At 42.6% G+C, this 15,109-nt stretch overlaps 1 protein-coding gene across 1 annotated transcript in view; it reads right to left on the reverse strand.

Annotated features, from left to right (window-relative positions):
- The window catches only part of LOC132502212 (zinc finger protein 234-like), a 258,802-nt gene that overhangs the window by 24,068 nt on the left and 219,625 nt on the right, over positions 1 to 15,109 (reverse strand). Inside the window, 1 exon segment of the mRNA XM_060118061.1 lies at positions 171 to 221. Within this exon segment, the coding sequence (XP_059974044.1) occupies positions 171 to 221 (51 nt within the window).

The following is a 15,109-nucleotide window of genomic DNA, read 5'->3' on the forward strand; positions in this document are numbered from 1 at the left end:
ACAGCAGTACCAATTCACAGAGCCACTGCCTGATGGAAATGTGTTCATTTGCATAAAGCTTTTAGAATGGAAATTAGTGACCAAGGCTCAGTTATCATCGTTACCCATGTCCCATACGTTCTACAATTTATAGGAATATCTTAAGTAGAAGAATGCCAAGTCCTACTCACGTGGGGCTCTGTTGCCTCTTCCTCCGTGCAGTGCTTTTGGAGAAGCCAGGGCTGGGGAAGGAAAGGAGACTGTGAAATACCAGGGCTGTGTTTCCATCCCCACTAATTCATACCGCACCCCCTTCCGCCCCCGTACCAGCTAGAAGTCCTCTCCTTCCAAAACAGGCCAGGAGTCCAGGACAATTCAGCTTCCTGGGCTCACAGAATCCCGCTGCGAAATGGGTGCCTCCCGAATTAGCGTAGTATTAATACCAACAATGTATCAGGCAGTTGTAGACCTTTTACTTGTGCTATCTCGTTTCTTCTCACAACACTATATTAACAAGGCATTCCTTTTTCCCCCCTTTTACCGAACAGCAACGGAGGCACAGAGGAGTTAAGCAACTCACCCAGTGTGACGCCGTATGAAGCGGTAGGGCTAGCTCATAGGTGGGGGACAGGGTCAGGTTAGGGGTGAAGAAAACCGGGGAGACCCTCAAACCCCAGGAGGCACGACCTGAGCCCACCCCATCCCGGGTACCTTACCAAACGCAAAGAAGCTCCGCCCGCGGGACGTACATCACCACTCCAGGCCCTCAAACCTCCGCTTTTAGCCGCACCTCCTCTTTCTCCCCAAATGAAAGGTCTGCAAAGGGGAAGCTTGAAGGGGTCGTGAAGAGCGGACCTGAAACACCGTCATCAAGCAAAACATGGCTGCTACGTGTCCTCCTGGGGCGGAAGTGCCTGCGACTAACCCGGAACTCCTGGACCACATTTCCCAGAATTCCGCGGGTAAACCTTTACAGCGAGGCGTTACTGTAGCTGCAGTATATGGGACTACACGAGTTTACGAGCTCTGGACTACATGTCCCAGAATGCAAGGGTGGGTGCGGGGGTGTCTACCGGCACGAGCTCTGGCCTACATGTTTTCACTCTGGTTTGCACTTTCCGGAATCCCTGAGAAGCTCTCAGGCAGTCTTGACGTCCTACTGTGTAGGCCTCAGAAGAGTGTAGATTCTGTTCATTGAAAGGCGTACAAACTCAGTAGAATTTTGGACGTCTTCAAGAGGCTAAGCGACATAAAAGCATTAACAGCCACGAAGGCTTCCTGGTAAACCCCAAAGAGTTTCACCATTGGAATAAGGGGAGAAGGAAACTGGGCTTTCTTTGGCAGGGACTGAAGCCAAACGCCCAAACACCTCATTCCCTGAAATTGTGTAAAGGTGAACGTGTTTTGTTAGCATCTTACAACCCGTGCAGAAGCAAGGGAAAATCCTTTCTAGAGACAGACATCAACATCCTAGGTCTCAAGTTATTTCTGTAATTATAAAATCTGTGACATTGCTATTTGACCAAGTGAACTTTAAGGGGAAGGAAAAAGCATTACTTGACATACGGAGGGACACTTCACAGTCATAAAAGTTTCAAATTATCAGAAACTAATAACTTCAGCTGATACTTTATAAAGCAAAAATTGACAGAACCATGAAGAGAAACATTCAAATGCATAATTGGATCTGGAGATTTGAACACATACATAGAGGGAAATGTTGAGCCTTAAAAGCGTATATTAAAGTAGAAAGGGGGGCTTCCCTGGTGGCTCAGTGGTTGCGAGTCCGCCTGCCGATGCAGGGGACACGGGCTCGTGCCCTGGTCCGGGAAGATCCCACATACCACGGAGCGGCTGGGCCCGTGAGCCATGGCCGCTGAGCCTGGGCGTCCGGAGCCCGTGCTCCGCAACGGGAGAGGCCACAACAGTGAGAGGCCCGCGTAGAGCAAGGAAAACAAAAACAAAACAAAACAAAACAAATAAAGTAGAAAGGAAGTTGAAAATTGATTCAGAAAACATCCATTTCAGGAAATTAATAAATGAATAATAAAACTGAAGAAGGCAGATGGAAAAATATAAGATCAGATGAATGAAATACAAAATAAAGTAGATCCCACACACACCCACAAAACAGAAATTAAAGAAAAAAACAAAACAAACAAAAAAAGATCATCCATAGTATAAACAAAGATTTTTTCAAAAATTTGTTCCAAATTCTTTCAGGAAAATATCCTCCAAGAACTATTCCTGACTTAAGCCAACATAGCACACAGGATTTCTTTCCACTACAAGTAAAGTGAAATCTTGGGTATAGCATGATGAAATACGGTAACATGATTAAGTTTTATGTATTCACCTCCTGTTCCCTATGGCACCCTCCACTCCCTTCTCTACCCCGTAAGCTACCATTCTAATTTGTTTGATGTGTTTTCTTTTGGGTGTGTTCTTGTGCAAAATGTGCACTTGTGTATATTTTCAATTCATATAAATAATATTGTGTCATAAAATTCATTCTGGTGTTTATTTCCTTCATTCAGGAGTATATTTTTAAGATTCACCCATCCAGGCTTCCCTGGTGGCACAGTGGTTGAGAGTCTGCCTGCCGATGCAGGGGACGCGGGTTCATGCCCCAGTCTGGGAAAATCCCACATGCCGTGGAGCGGCTGGGCCCGTAGGCCATGGCTGCTGAGCCTGCACGTCCGGAGCCTGTGCTCCGCAGCGGGAGAGGCCACAACAGTGAGAGGCCCACGTACCGCAGAAAAACAAACAAACAAAAATTCACCCATCTATCTAATTTGTTTCATAGAGTTCCATTTTCTGCACCCACATTTTACCTGTACTCTTCCAACTGCCATGCCAATGATAATAAAATAAACATCTTCTTACATTTGTTTATAGACGTATCTGAGAATTTCTTTGGAATACATACCCGAGTGAAATTATTTCATAGCAAATATGTATACTTTAATAATATAGCCAGATTGACTTCCTGAACGGCTACACCAGTCCAGATTACCAAAGAGTTGCACGTCAGGTTTTTGTGCAACCACTTACCTTCATTTGGACGACTCATCACCGTTTTGCTAGTGTATTAAATGTATAGTAGTATCTTGTTTTAGTTAAATTTCTCTGATTTCTAATAAGTTTGATCTTTTTTTCAAATGCTTGGTAGCTTCATCTATAAATGTCTACTTAAAACTTTTGCCCCATTTTCTAATGTGGATGCTATCTTTTTCTTCCTCATTTCTATTACATATTCTGATTATTAATACCTTTTCAGTTTTACCAATTACAAGTATCCTTTCCTAATTGGGCACGTGTTTCTAAAATTTTTCTATTGTGTTCTTCATGGAATAGAAATCTTTAATTATAAGATAATAAACCAATAATTTCTTAATATCTGTGCTTCTGAAACTCCTCAGGTGAAAAAATAGATTTCTACCTTTTAAAAGTTAACTTTCTAGACTTATCTTTCACATGTAGGTCCTTTAAATATTTTGGAGTCTATTTATGTACATTTTATTACATGGGATCCACTTTTCTTTTTCTCCAAGAGAAATTCTTAAAAATAGTGATATTCATGGCTTGAAGATTCAATATTACAAAGATATCAGTAATCCTCAAAATGATCTATAGGCTCAATCAAACCCCAATAAAAACATCAGCATTTTTTCCCTTGGAAATTGATGAGATGTTTACAAATATTATGTGGGAAAGCAAAGAGCTACAAGAAGAGCTGGGGGCTTCCCTGGTGGTGCAGTGGTCGAGAATCTGCCTGCTAATGCAGGGGACACGGGTTTGAGCCCTGGTCTGGGAAGATCCCACATGCCACGGAGCAACTAGGCCCGGGAGCCACGTACTGAGCCTGCGCGTCTGGAGCCTGTGCTCCCCAACAAGAGGCCGTGATAGTGAGGCCCACGCACCACGATGAAGAGTGGCCCCCGCTTGCCACAACTAAAGAAAGCCCTCGCACAGAAACGAAGACCCAACACAGCAAAAATAAGTAAATAAACTCCTACCCCCAACATCTAAAAAAACATAAAAATAAAAAATAAAAGAAGAGCTGGGACAATCTGAAAGAAGAATGAAAAGAAAGGTATTAGTCACATTAAATCTTACTATAAATCTACAATATAAGATAGTCTGGTGCTTGCTCAAGGATAGACAAGACAATAGACATCAAAATCCATGTTGAAACAGACATTATAACAACGTGTAAAAAGAAAACACTGCAGGGAGTTCCCTGGTGGTCTAGTGGTAAGGATTTGGCGCTTTCACTGTGGTGACCCTGGTTCAATCCCTGGTCAGGGAACTGAGATCCTGCAAGCCACGCAGCACGGCCAAAAGAAAAAAGAAAGACAAGAAAACACTGCAGCAGAGAGGGGAAAGAACTCTTGTTAATACAGTTGATCCTTGAACTAGGGTTCAAGGGGGTTAGGGGTGCCAACCCTCTGCTAAGTTGAAAATCCAAGTATAACTTATAGCCAGTCCTCTGTACGTACATGGTTTCTCCATAATCGGCAATTCTGCATCTGAGGATTGAACCAACCTTGGATCGTGTAGTAGTGCAGTATTTACTATTAAAAAAAAATCCTCGTATGAGTGCACTTGTGTAGTTTAAACCCATGTTGTCCAAGGGTCAACTCTTGGTTCTCAGTCAGCTGGATATCCATATGGGAAAAATATTAATCATTACTGCATAGGATATAAAAATATAAATTCCAGAAGATCTGCAGACTTAAATTTGAAAAGTAAACAATGATGCTTTAGGAAAGAAACGTAAGATAATAGCCTTTTTGCCTTGGAGTAGGAAGAATTTCTTAAGACCAAAAAAATCACCAACTGTGAAAGAAAAAATTGAAAAATTGGACTATTTTAAAGTTAAGAAACACCGTAAACCCAAACGCAGCACTCTTGGGCCAAAAGTGAGAGATATTTTAAAAACATCTATGGACTAAAAGACTCAGATGCATCCCTCAGGCCCATGCATTCTTCAAGGGTCAACTGTATCTACCAAAGTTGAACATATACCCTATAACCCTTTGGTTCCACCCATAGAAATATCCCTCAAACAAGTGCACAAGGCACATTCTAGATTGCTCACATCACCACTACCTGTGATAGCCAAGAATGGGGAAGTACCCAATACCCACCAATAATGGGATTAATAAATAGATTTTGATATGTTTACACACTGCAATAATATCCACCAATGAAAATGAATCAACGGTATCCACTCCCAACAATATGGATAAATGTCATGGATATACTGTGGAGCAAATGAAGCCAACACAAAATAGCACCTATTACATGACTCCATTTATATAAAGTACAAAATAGGCTAAGTGAATCTACACCATTACAAATTAGTGGCTACCATATGGAAAGGAAGGTTACTAGAAAGAGCCAAAAAGGGATGCTTCTAGGGTTTGGGGTTTGTCCTGGTCCTCCAAGAACTAGACGGCAAAGTGCTGAGAAAGACTTTAATGAACAAATATTTCATTAGGGAAAACATCGGAGAGAAAATGGCAGGGAGCTCTGGAAGGCTGGCAGAACTATCAGCTCATAGTGCAAGTCTGACCCTGAGTGAAGATTTGGAAGAAAGATTTGGTAAATCATCCCAGACTGCCTTGTAATCTACGTAAAATCCTTCAAGGCTGTCAGAGTCCTTGAAAAAAGGTCACTGGACAGAGGAATCCTGGTCTCCAAGAAATGGCCTGCCTTAGGATCCCTGCTGTGCTGACTAGGAGCAATCAGGGGCAAGGCCGGCCTCCAGGCAAACGTGGTGATGGATTTAAGAGCAGCAGCTGGGACCTTTGGCCAGTTATGCTCCCTGTGGTCATAACTGTGAAACAGGAGACTCTCAACGTGGATGCTTCCTTGTGATAAGATCTGGTTGTTTATTTCTGTCAGAAATAATACTGAAGCAACGTTGCGTCCTTCTCAGTATATCATACCCCAGAGATCTAAAACGTTCGTTTGTTCTGTTATTGATAATGTTCACCTCTTGGCTAAGGTAGTGTTCACCAAATTTATACCTACTGTATTTCTTGTTGTGATTAATACTTTGTGGAGAGATATTTTGGGTTTTGTAGCATCCTGCTCCTTGTAAACTTTCAACCAGTAGTTTTATAATTCATTGATTACTCTTGCCAGAACCTATCATTACTATGATGGTTGTAAATAATGATTTTTACATTACATCATTCCTTCTATATATTTATGGTTTGGCATTCTATTATGAGAGCCCTTCCTTCCCTCCCTTCCTCTTTTTTTATTCATATTCTGTATGATAATTATTTATTTTATGGTCAAATTGCTCAGATTTACCCAGTGTGAGTCTCTTCAAGCTGGATCTTTTTACACGTCCCACCACTCTTTCCTACTTTCTGGCACAGTAAATTTTCTCCAGGATCATTCTACACTTTCCTTGCTCCAGCCCTGAAATAGAAACGTGGATATACATGCTTGTATACATCACATACACATGTGTGTGTTTGTATATCCTCGCACTTCCATATCTACTTCTGTAAATACCTAGCACGTGCACTCACTCCCTCTCTCTCTCTCCAGATGGGTGGACGGATGGATGGATGGATAGACAGATCTGTATAAATAACTTATGGTCAGACTTCCATATCCGTGGTTCCTCTGTATCTGCAATTCTGCAACCATGGGTTCCACCAACCACAGATCATGTAGTACTGTAGTAATTACTATTAAAAAAAACCCTGCATCTAAGTGGACCTGCCCAGTTCAAACCCATATTGTTCAAGGGTCAACTGTAACTTGCTAAATAAAGCCCTTTAACCAACTATATTAAAAATACCACCATTGGTCTGCGTATGGAATGCCATCCAAACCTGCTTTGTCCTTACTGGTTCCACATCCAGAGGGTCCTCTGCTATTATGCTTAGTTCTCTCCTCATGTGCATCTTTTCAACAAGAGAAACTTTTTTTTTTAAACCTCCACAATGTAGGTATATCCACTTTTGTTTCTAGCTCCAGGATTTTCCCTCTCCCTATTATGGATCTGTAGTTAAAGCACAGCATAAATAAAAAAGCTTCAACTGTTGAAACTCATGAATTTTTCTGTGTATGCAAAATAATCTGAGAACTGTTTTGTTTTTGAAATTGGCTTCCAGAGTTCATACCATATTTTGATCTTATATACCTTATGACAATATAGAACAATCATATGAGGTCTTAACTGCAAGGGATAATTATTTAATACTTTTTCAAATTCTATTAAAATAATTTCCTGCTTTGGCAATACCCACTATTCAATGAAAAAAATATAACATGAAGTTATAAAATGGAAAAATATCACAAAATGCTCCTTGCCTAGGAAAACCACTCTGGAAGAGTATCCCTTTACACATGATCTTATGCATGTACACATACATGTGTGCACATGCACACATACACAAACACTAACAAAGATTTATGGTTGATTATACTATGAAGGCTACAATCTGTGACCTCTCAAAGCCCATATTGTGTATCTCCTGCGATTATGATATGTCATAAATTTTTAAAATAAATTTTTTATTTAATTTATTTATTTTTGGCTGCATTGGGTCTTCGTTGCTGCGTGCGGGCTTTCTCTAGTTGCAGTGAGTGTGGGCTACTCTTCGTTGCGGTGCGCGGGCTTCTCATTGCAGTGGCTTCTCTTGTTGCGGAGCACAGGCTCTAAGCACGTAGGCTTCAGTAGTTGTGGCACACGGGCTTAGTTGCTCCACAGCATGTGGGATCTTCCTGGACCAGGGCTCAAACCCGTGTCCCCTGCATTGGCAGGCGAATTCTTAGCCACTGTACCACCAGGGAAGTCCCTGTCATCATTTTACCGGCTTCAGATTAATATAGGAATCTATCAAAACTCAAATTCTTACAGCTGTACACTAATTTCCATTAAAAAATTTAGTGACATCATTGATGTGGTGTTCATCTTTTTGGTATTTTAATCTCATAATCAATAACTTCCAATTATATGATTTCTAAATCAAAGAGATCTAATATATTCTGATATATATACTCCTTTCCTGAAACCATGCTTTACTGCAACCAATAGGGAAAAGCACATAAATGTCAGTCTTGTCTCAATAATACACTGGATAATTTTATCAAATTCCTACAAGTTTTCTGGGTATTTGCCTCATGGATGTGGGGGAAGAATATGGCATAGCCCCTACCTGAGAAGTTTAGAAGAAATGCTACAATAATTAGAAGGCAAACATTTCAAAGTCTGGATGAAAATGCAGAGAATTAGAAATCAGTAAGTTCAAGGTCAACTAAAAATTTTTTTTTCTAGGGACAAACAATTTTTGTGACACTTTCAAAGTGTTACAGTAAACCCTGCCTTAATATTGACAGACAAAAAATCAATTGTATACTATGCAGTTACTGTTGTTGCAAAGTTAATCATGTTTTTTCACTCTGTACCATCAGAAAAAAAAATCACAAGATAGTTCAATTTCTACTGAACACAGTCCTTGGAAAACTAGACGGGGTCTCAAATAACCACCCAACTTGAGAACAGAGGCTGCGGGAGGCAAGGAGCCAGTTGCGATAGGCTAATAGCATATTAATATTGAAGATTGGGGGGCTTCCCTTCCCTGGTGGCGTAGTGGTCAAGAATCTGCCTGCCAATGCAGGGGACACGGGTTTGAGCCCTGGTCCAGGAAGATCCCACATGCTGCACAGCAGCTCAGCCGCGTGCCACAACTACTGAAGCCTGCACACCTAGAGCCCGTGCTCCACAAAGAGAAGCCACTGCAATGAGAAGCCCACACACTGCAATGAAAAGTAGCCCCCACTCACTGCAACTAGAGAAAGCCTGCGTGCAGCAATAAAGACCCAGGCAGCCAAAAATAAATTTAAAAAATATATATTGCAGATTGGTTTTCTGCAGTAGTTTTCAGTATTTCAACAAAAGTTCATGTCCTGAATTAATTTTATTTTGCAGGTTTCCCCATCTGGATACAACTTTCATATATTATACATTTCCCCCTTTTGGTTTATTTAAAACACAAGTACTGAGCACACCTAAAAGCACTAGTCAATGATAAGGTTGTGTAGATTCAGCAGCCAAGTCCCTGCCCTCATGGAGCGCACATTCTCATGGACATCAATTTTGACGAGCTCATCCTTACACTTTTGTTAAAGCCCAGACCAAACTCTTTTCCTTTCTAAGTGCTATCTCCTAAGTGACATCTGATAAATGTCAAAGTTCGGAATGCAGCCCTTACTGCACCACTCAGAAGGGATCTCTGCTGTGTGCTCTGCTGAACACTAGAATCTGTTTAGCTACTGCTTCAACACCAACTAATTTAAAATACTTTCTCTCCGATGAGACCTGACGCTTGCAAGAATTCACGCTGCACGTGAGTTTTTTGAAAACATCATTTTGTAGAACTTCTATCCTCTGACAGTTCCTTGATGTTAGTACCACTCTCGCTGCTTTCATAAAATGTATCCCCAGTATGCATTTTGTGATGACTTATAAGATTGGAGCGCCAACTGAAGCTTTTACCACACTTCTCACACTGGTAAGGTTTCTCCCCTGTATGAACTCGCCTGTGATACTGCAGCTGTGAAGACCGACTAAAGACTTTACCACACACATCACATCTGTATGGCTTCTCTCCAGTGTGGATGCTCTGATGAAGCTGAAGACTTGAGGCCTGACTGAAGTGCTTCCTACACTCCCCACACTTATATGGTTTCTCTCCTGTGGGGACCTTCCGATGCATGTCGAGGTTCAGGCTCCACATGAAGCCCTTCCCAGTGTCTTGGGCAAGACACTTGGCCACTGTATTTATTTGTACTTATCTACACTTATCTGTCACTTGGGGGTTATAATTGTACCTGGTCCATGGGTACGTTGTACAAAAGATCTGTAAAGTAGTTACAAGAAACCGACACAGAGTAAGCACTCCACAGACATTGGCTATTAGCTATTGGAAATATTTCTCCGTGAAACAGATGACTTTATCAGTGGATGACTCGGTGGGAGACAGTGAATCACAGAATCACAGTATGTTGAAAGTGACCTAGTTCACACTATTATGTGAAAAAAAGAAAAGTGTGCATGGGTAGAAAATGTCTGAAAGTTTACCTAACAAATAGTTCATCATGTTAACTTGGAGGATTAGAATAAATCAGGAAAGGAGGAAAGAAAAACTTGAGTGTAATTCATTTGTGTTTCTATCATTTGTGTTTCTACACTGAGACTCTGAATACACTGGAAGTGCAATCTATTTTAATGTGGCGGGATAAAGGTTTTCAAGTTTTCCTGATCCATCCGTATTATTATCTCAGAATTGCTGGCAGTTCTTGCCATCTTTGGATCTACACCCATCTGAGTGAGTGGGCCATTCTGGACGGAGGAGATAATAGAGCAGAAGTGAAGTGAGAGGAAAGGAGAGACAAGATTTTCTCTTTTCTCTTCAAAGAGGAAAGGTCTTTGGAATGGGAACAACTCACAACCAAACTTTGGGGAAAGGATGTGATGGAAAAAGAGATAAACATCCTACCCCTGTGATGAGAAGGATTCCCTGGGCTGGATGGAGGGAGGTCACAGGTGGCTGGCAAGGAAACCAACTAGCGAGAAACACACACAAGTGCAGAGCAAACACCCTGAGGCCACTCAGCCTGACTCCATGCAAACATATGTCCAGCAGCCAGCCCTTCACCTGTGGCTCCCCAGCAAGACAGGTACCTCGGGGGTGCCAACTCATTCTGAGTCCATTATGCCTGGCCATTCATAAACCACTGTCTAACGTGTGAGGAATAAACTCTCAATGTTTAGGAGGAAATTGGGGAAGGAGATTGAAAGGTTACTTAAACGGAAAACAAAGAAGTTCGGGAAGGCAGGATGGTAGAGAGACAAGAAAAAGACCTTAAAAGATAGAAAGGATTTGCCAAAGAAGAGAAAGAAAAAGAAATGATTCCGAATGGGTTAACCTGCAGCTAGGAAGTTAAGGAAGATTATTGATGGGTGAAGACTATGGAATAAAGTGAATAAAATGTATCAGAAGTTGCTGAGACTATGGTAAGCAGCATGATTATCAAATTATGAATTGGCTGCACTGGCATTCTAGGGGGGCACTAGGAAGGGGAAGCAGATGTTCATGAGATGACAGTAGCAGGTGGAAAGTTGTTTCAGGGGAAGATCAGTCTTGCAGAGGGTGTATCAGAGGAGGGCAAGTGTGAGCAAGCAAGGAAATACTAAGTGTATACGGTTCCTTCACTGAGTGCACCCAGCCCCGTGGTCAGCCTTGAGAACAAGCAGGACTTCAGGTACTGGAGCTACATTTCAGTCGTCAAGACTTGAGAAGACACCCTTAACTCAGGTCTTCTCTTCAAACTCCATCTTTCCTTCTTGACCTTCATTTGGCCTCTACCCTTACCCTCAGGCTGTGGACTGAGGCCACAGAGCAAGATGGGTCACTAGTGTCCTCCATCCCCTGGCGACTGTGGTTCACATCAGTGGAGTACCAAAGGCAATAACCAAGTAACAGACACAAGAGTGTATGAAGAAGAAGAGATTCTGGTAAGGCTTTCTGTGACAGTGTGGGCCAAGTCGGCTCTATATGGCTGGTATCACGTGAATTATGAGCAGCCTTAGGGGAGAAGTTCTCAGAAGGCAGAGCCTGGCTCTCTAGAGGCTCTGCGTGCTCACAGCCCACTCCAAGACCTCAGTTACAGCTTCGGCCCCCAATCTCTCTCCCTCTGCCTGCTCACAGTTTTTGAAGTCTTCTTTCCTCCACATTTCTCTTGAGAGGTGGAGGAGGAAGATGAGCTTCAGGCCAGCTCAGACTCCCCTGGGATCCCAGCAGGATGCCTATCATTAACCTCCCACCTTCTAGGAAGCTCCTAAGATCTTCACATTTGGGGCAGTTTTCATTTCAGCTGTGCTTCAAATTGCTGGCTGGAGACGGCCTGTTGGAAGGTGGCTAAAAGCAAGTAGCAATCCTTCGGGCAGCCTGGCCCTTCTCGACTGTCAGACATCTTCAGGGATATTCTAGGAAATGCTGTTTGTTCTAGAGAAGGGAGGGAAACAATCCAATTGTCCAATAATGCTTGAATGGAAAATAAATGATGCTATATGCATGTGATGAAATAATATCAAGCAGTCAAAAATCAGAGACCTAGATCTATATGGATTCACGTGGATAAGTCTTGAAAACATAATATTGATTGAAAGAAAATAAGATAAAGAACGTTAGATTGTGATAACAGGTATGTAAGTATTTAAATATTTAAATCAATTCAACATATTGCTTCTATATATATAGATGCAAGAAAATAAACTTTATCCAAAGAACACATTATTTACATTTAATATGCTCATTTATCTAGGAGACCCAAAAGAACCCACAGATAAACTAGCAGGAACTAATAAGACGGTTCAACAAGGCACACACATACAAGATCAATACATTTTAAAAATCAGTCAGGCTCCTCTACACTGGCGATAACAAATTAGAAACTGTAAAAGAAAATAAGAAAAAAAGAAGATCTAAACATAGTCACAAGAGCCATATAAATTATTTAGAGCTAAGCATACGGAGAAGGCAATATAACTAACAAACTGAGTACGAACAGTTAAACTCCGCCCAACCCAAGGTTAGGAAAAGACTGTTGTTACTTTATGAGAACAGACCCTCTTCTTAAGGAGCAGATCAGTAAGTGAGAGTGAATCAAAGAAACACAGCATTTGAAAAGTCAGCTAGTCCAAGCCTCTTGATCGCACATACAGAAGCTGAAGCCCAGATAGGTTGAGTTACTTGGTAAAGGGCCCAATGTCCTGACTCAAGGACTAGCATTTTTCACTCATTCACAAGACACAATCAAATGCAGTACCTTGGCAAGAGATGGGGAAAAAATGAAGAAATCAATTATATAGTTCCTCATCTTTAAGTACAGAAATAGCCGTGACAAAATTACACGTATTGAGGGAAAATTGAAGTGCAGAGTTTAAAATGTCAATAATCCACAGGGAAACTGGAGACCATTTAAAATATTCATATTAAATCTCTCTAGAAAAGACATTCAAAGATCTCCAATCAAAATGTGAATGTTATAACAGACATGGTATGATACAATTTATAATAGATATGGTATGAACCTTTCCCTTTCACGGGAAAGCTTCGGCTGGGAAAAAGGAATTGTTCTTGAAAATGGGGCCTGTGCTATTGCAGACACTGTGCTCAACCCAGGTCCACCGAATGCTCTGATGTCAGCACTGAGGTCACAGAATTCCGCTGTGCGCCTGGCAACCTTGCAAACATAACAGCCCTGGTGAGCACTAGGCAGTACTGCTGGTTCACTAAGTGGCACAAGTTTTTCAGCCATTTAGGAGACTTGACTATTTTTGTTTGTATTGAATCATTTCAACGGATTGCCCAAGAGCCAACAAGGGCCAACCTGTAGGGAAGAGGAGGAGTTGGACATCTCTTGAGGCATCTTCTAAGGGAGACTTCTAGTTGGTACCATGAAACGGCGACAAAAGAGGAAACATCTGGAAAATGAAGAGTCCCAGGAAACTGCCGAGAACGGAGGAGGTATGTGGGGGGCAACTTGTCTGGGGCACATGGGTTTCTGCCAAACTGAACCTTCTCTAGGAAGCGGGGGACTGAGAACGTGTCACCTGTGAAGCAGGGAGCGAGAGACCTTGTCTCACTGATGCTGCCGTATCCATCCGGAGGGTCCCTGTGGTGTGAGAAGGCACAGAACGGCCAGATGCCCCCTGGAAGATGGGAGGTCAGCTCCGCTGGTCTGAGGACTCTCTCCTGGGGCAGCCGGGCCTGGAGCTTTGTCGCACTCACAGCAGGCTGCATCCTGCTTGCACAGACCTAGAGGTGCAGCTTTTCTCAGTCCCCGATTTCTCTCTTATGCTCTTGGATCGTTCCCTGGGGTCATGAGGTGGGGGATGTGAAGGATGCAAGGATGCTGAGAGAGACCCATGAGTTGCTTGGCCTCTTTTACCAAAGTGGAAAGAGAAGCCCCATGAGTTGAAGGCCCTGTTGAAAAATATCTTGACAAGTGGAATGCACTTTGAAAGAAGATTGTTTGTCTAGGGATGGTGTCATATTGAAAGCAAGGAGGTTTTATTCCTTCAACAGGAAGAATTTCCCAAAGGAGATCAAGGGAAGGGAAGGGTTTTCCAGAGACTGAGCCCGCGTGGGCGGGGGTGTGAAATGGCCTCAAGGTCCTGGGGGGAGATCTGAGAGCCACGGGCCACGTGGTGTCTGCGTGCATTACATGTAGGCGAGTAGCTTGCCCTGGGAGAGGGGTGGTCACCCCAGAGCTCCAGCTAGAGGCCTCTGCCCCAGATTAGAGCCCAGTAGCTCCTACCAGGCCCAGGGCCCTGGAGACTGTAGGATGGGCCCTGGGAATGGAGGTCTAGACAGCAGGCAGATTTCCAGGCAGTGGCTGGGACAGGCTGGGGAAGGCAATGACTGCCCCTGACCATTCAGAATATTTTGCTCTATGTTCCTGTGTGTGTGTGGGTGTGTGAGTGTGTGTGTGTGTGTGTGTGTGTGTGTGTGTGGTAGTGCAGAGAAGTGCGGGATGAATGGGGGTAGAGTGCTTACCAGATATAAAGTCTGCGTGGTAAAGTTCTTGTCACCCTGCCTGGACCTGGCTGACACTCGGTGTACGTAAGAGTGTATACAGATTTCTTGTTAGGGGTGTTTTATGAGACAGTAACTCATACACCCATGTACACTCTGATACAGCAAAAATATCACACACCCCACATATAACTTCCTTAGTAAACCACACACAGCACATGGAGGTATATACACGGATCCCTCCTGTACTACGTTCTCATACAACCCACCTGTATCACAATCCTCTCCTCCAACACCAAACGCTGGAGATGAGATATGTATATAGACACACACACACACTATATATAGGACACACACACACACACACACACTATATATATATATGTATCTCCTCAACTCTCGCACAAACACAGCTAACTTCAGCCATCGCTAAATACCTCTGTAAGAACCAGTCACGTGTCATACACACCACACTTGTAACACATTCTTGAGTAATGCCAGACCCGCTTTGTACAAACCACAGTAAACCACAGTCTCACTAACCCATGTCA

The sequence above is a fragment of the Mesoplodon densirostris genome, chromosome 14 (genome assembly GCF_025265405.1).
Source record: "Mesoplodon densirostris isolate mMesDen1 chromosome 14, mMesDen1 primary haplotype, whole genome shotgun sequence".
In the NCBI taxonomy this organism is placed as follows: domain Eukaryota; kingdom Metazoa; phylum Chordata; class Mammalia; order Artiodactyla; family Ziphiidae; genus Mesoplodon; species Mesoplodon densirostris.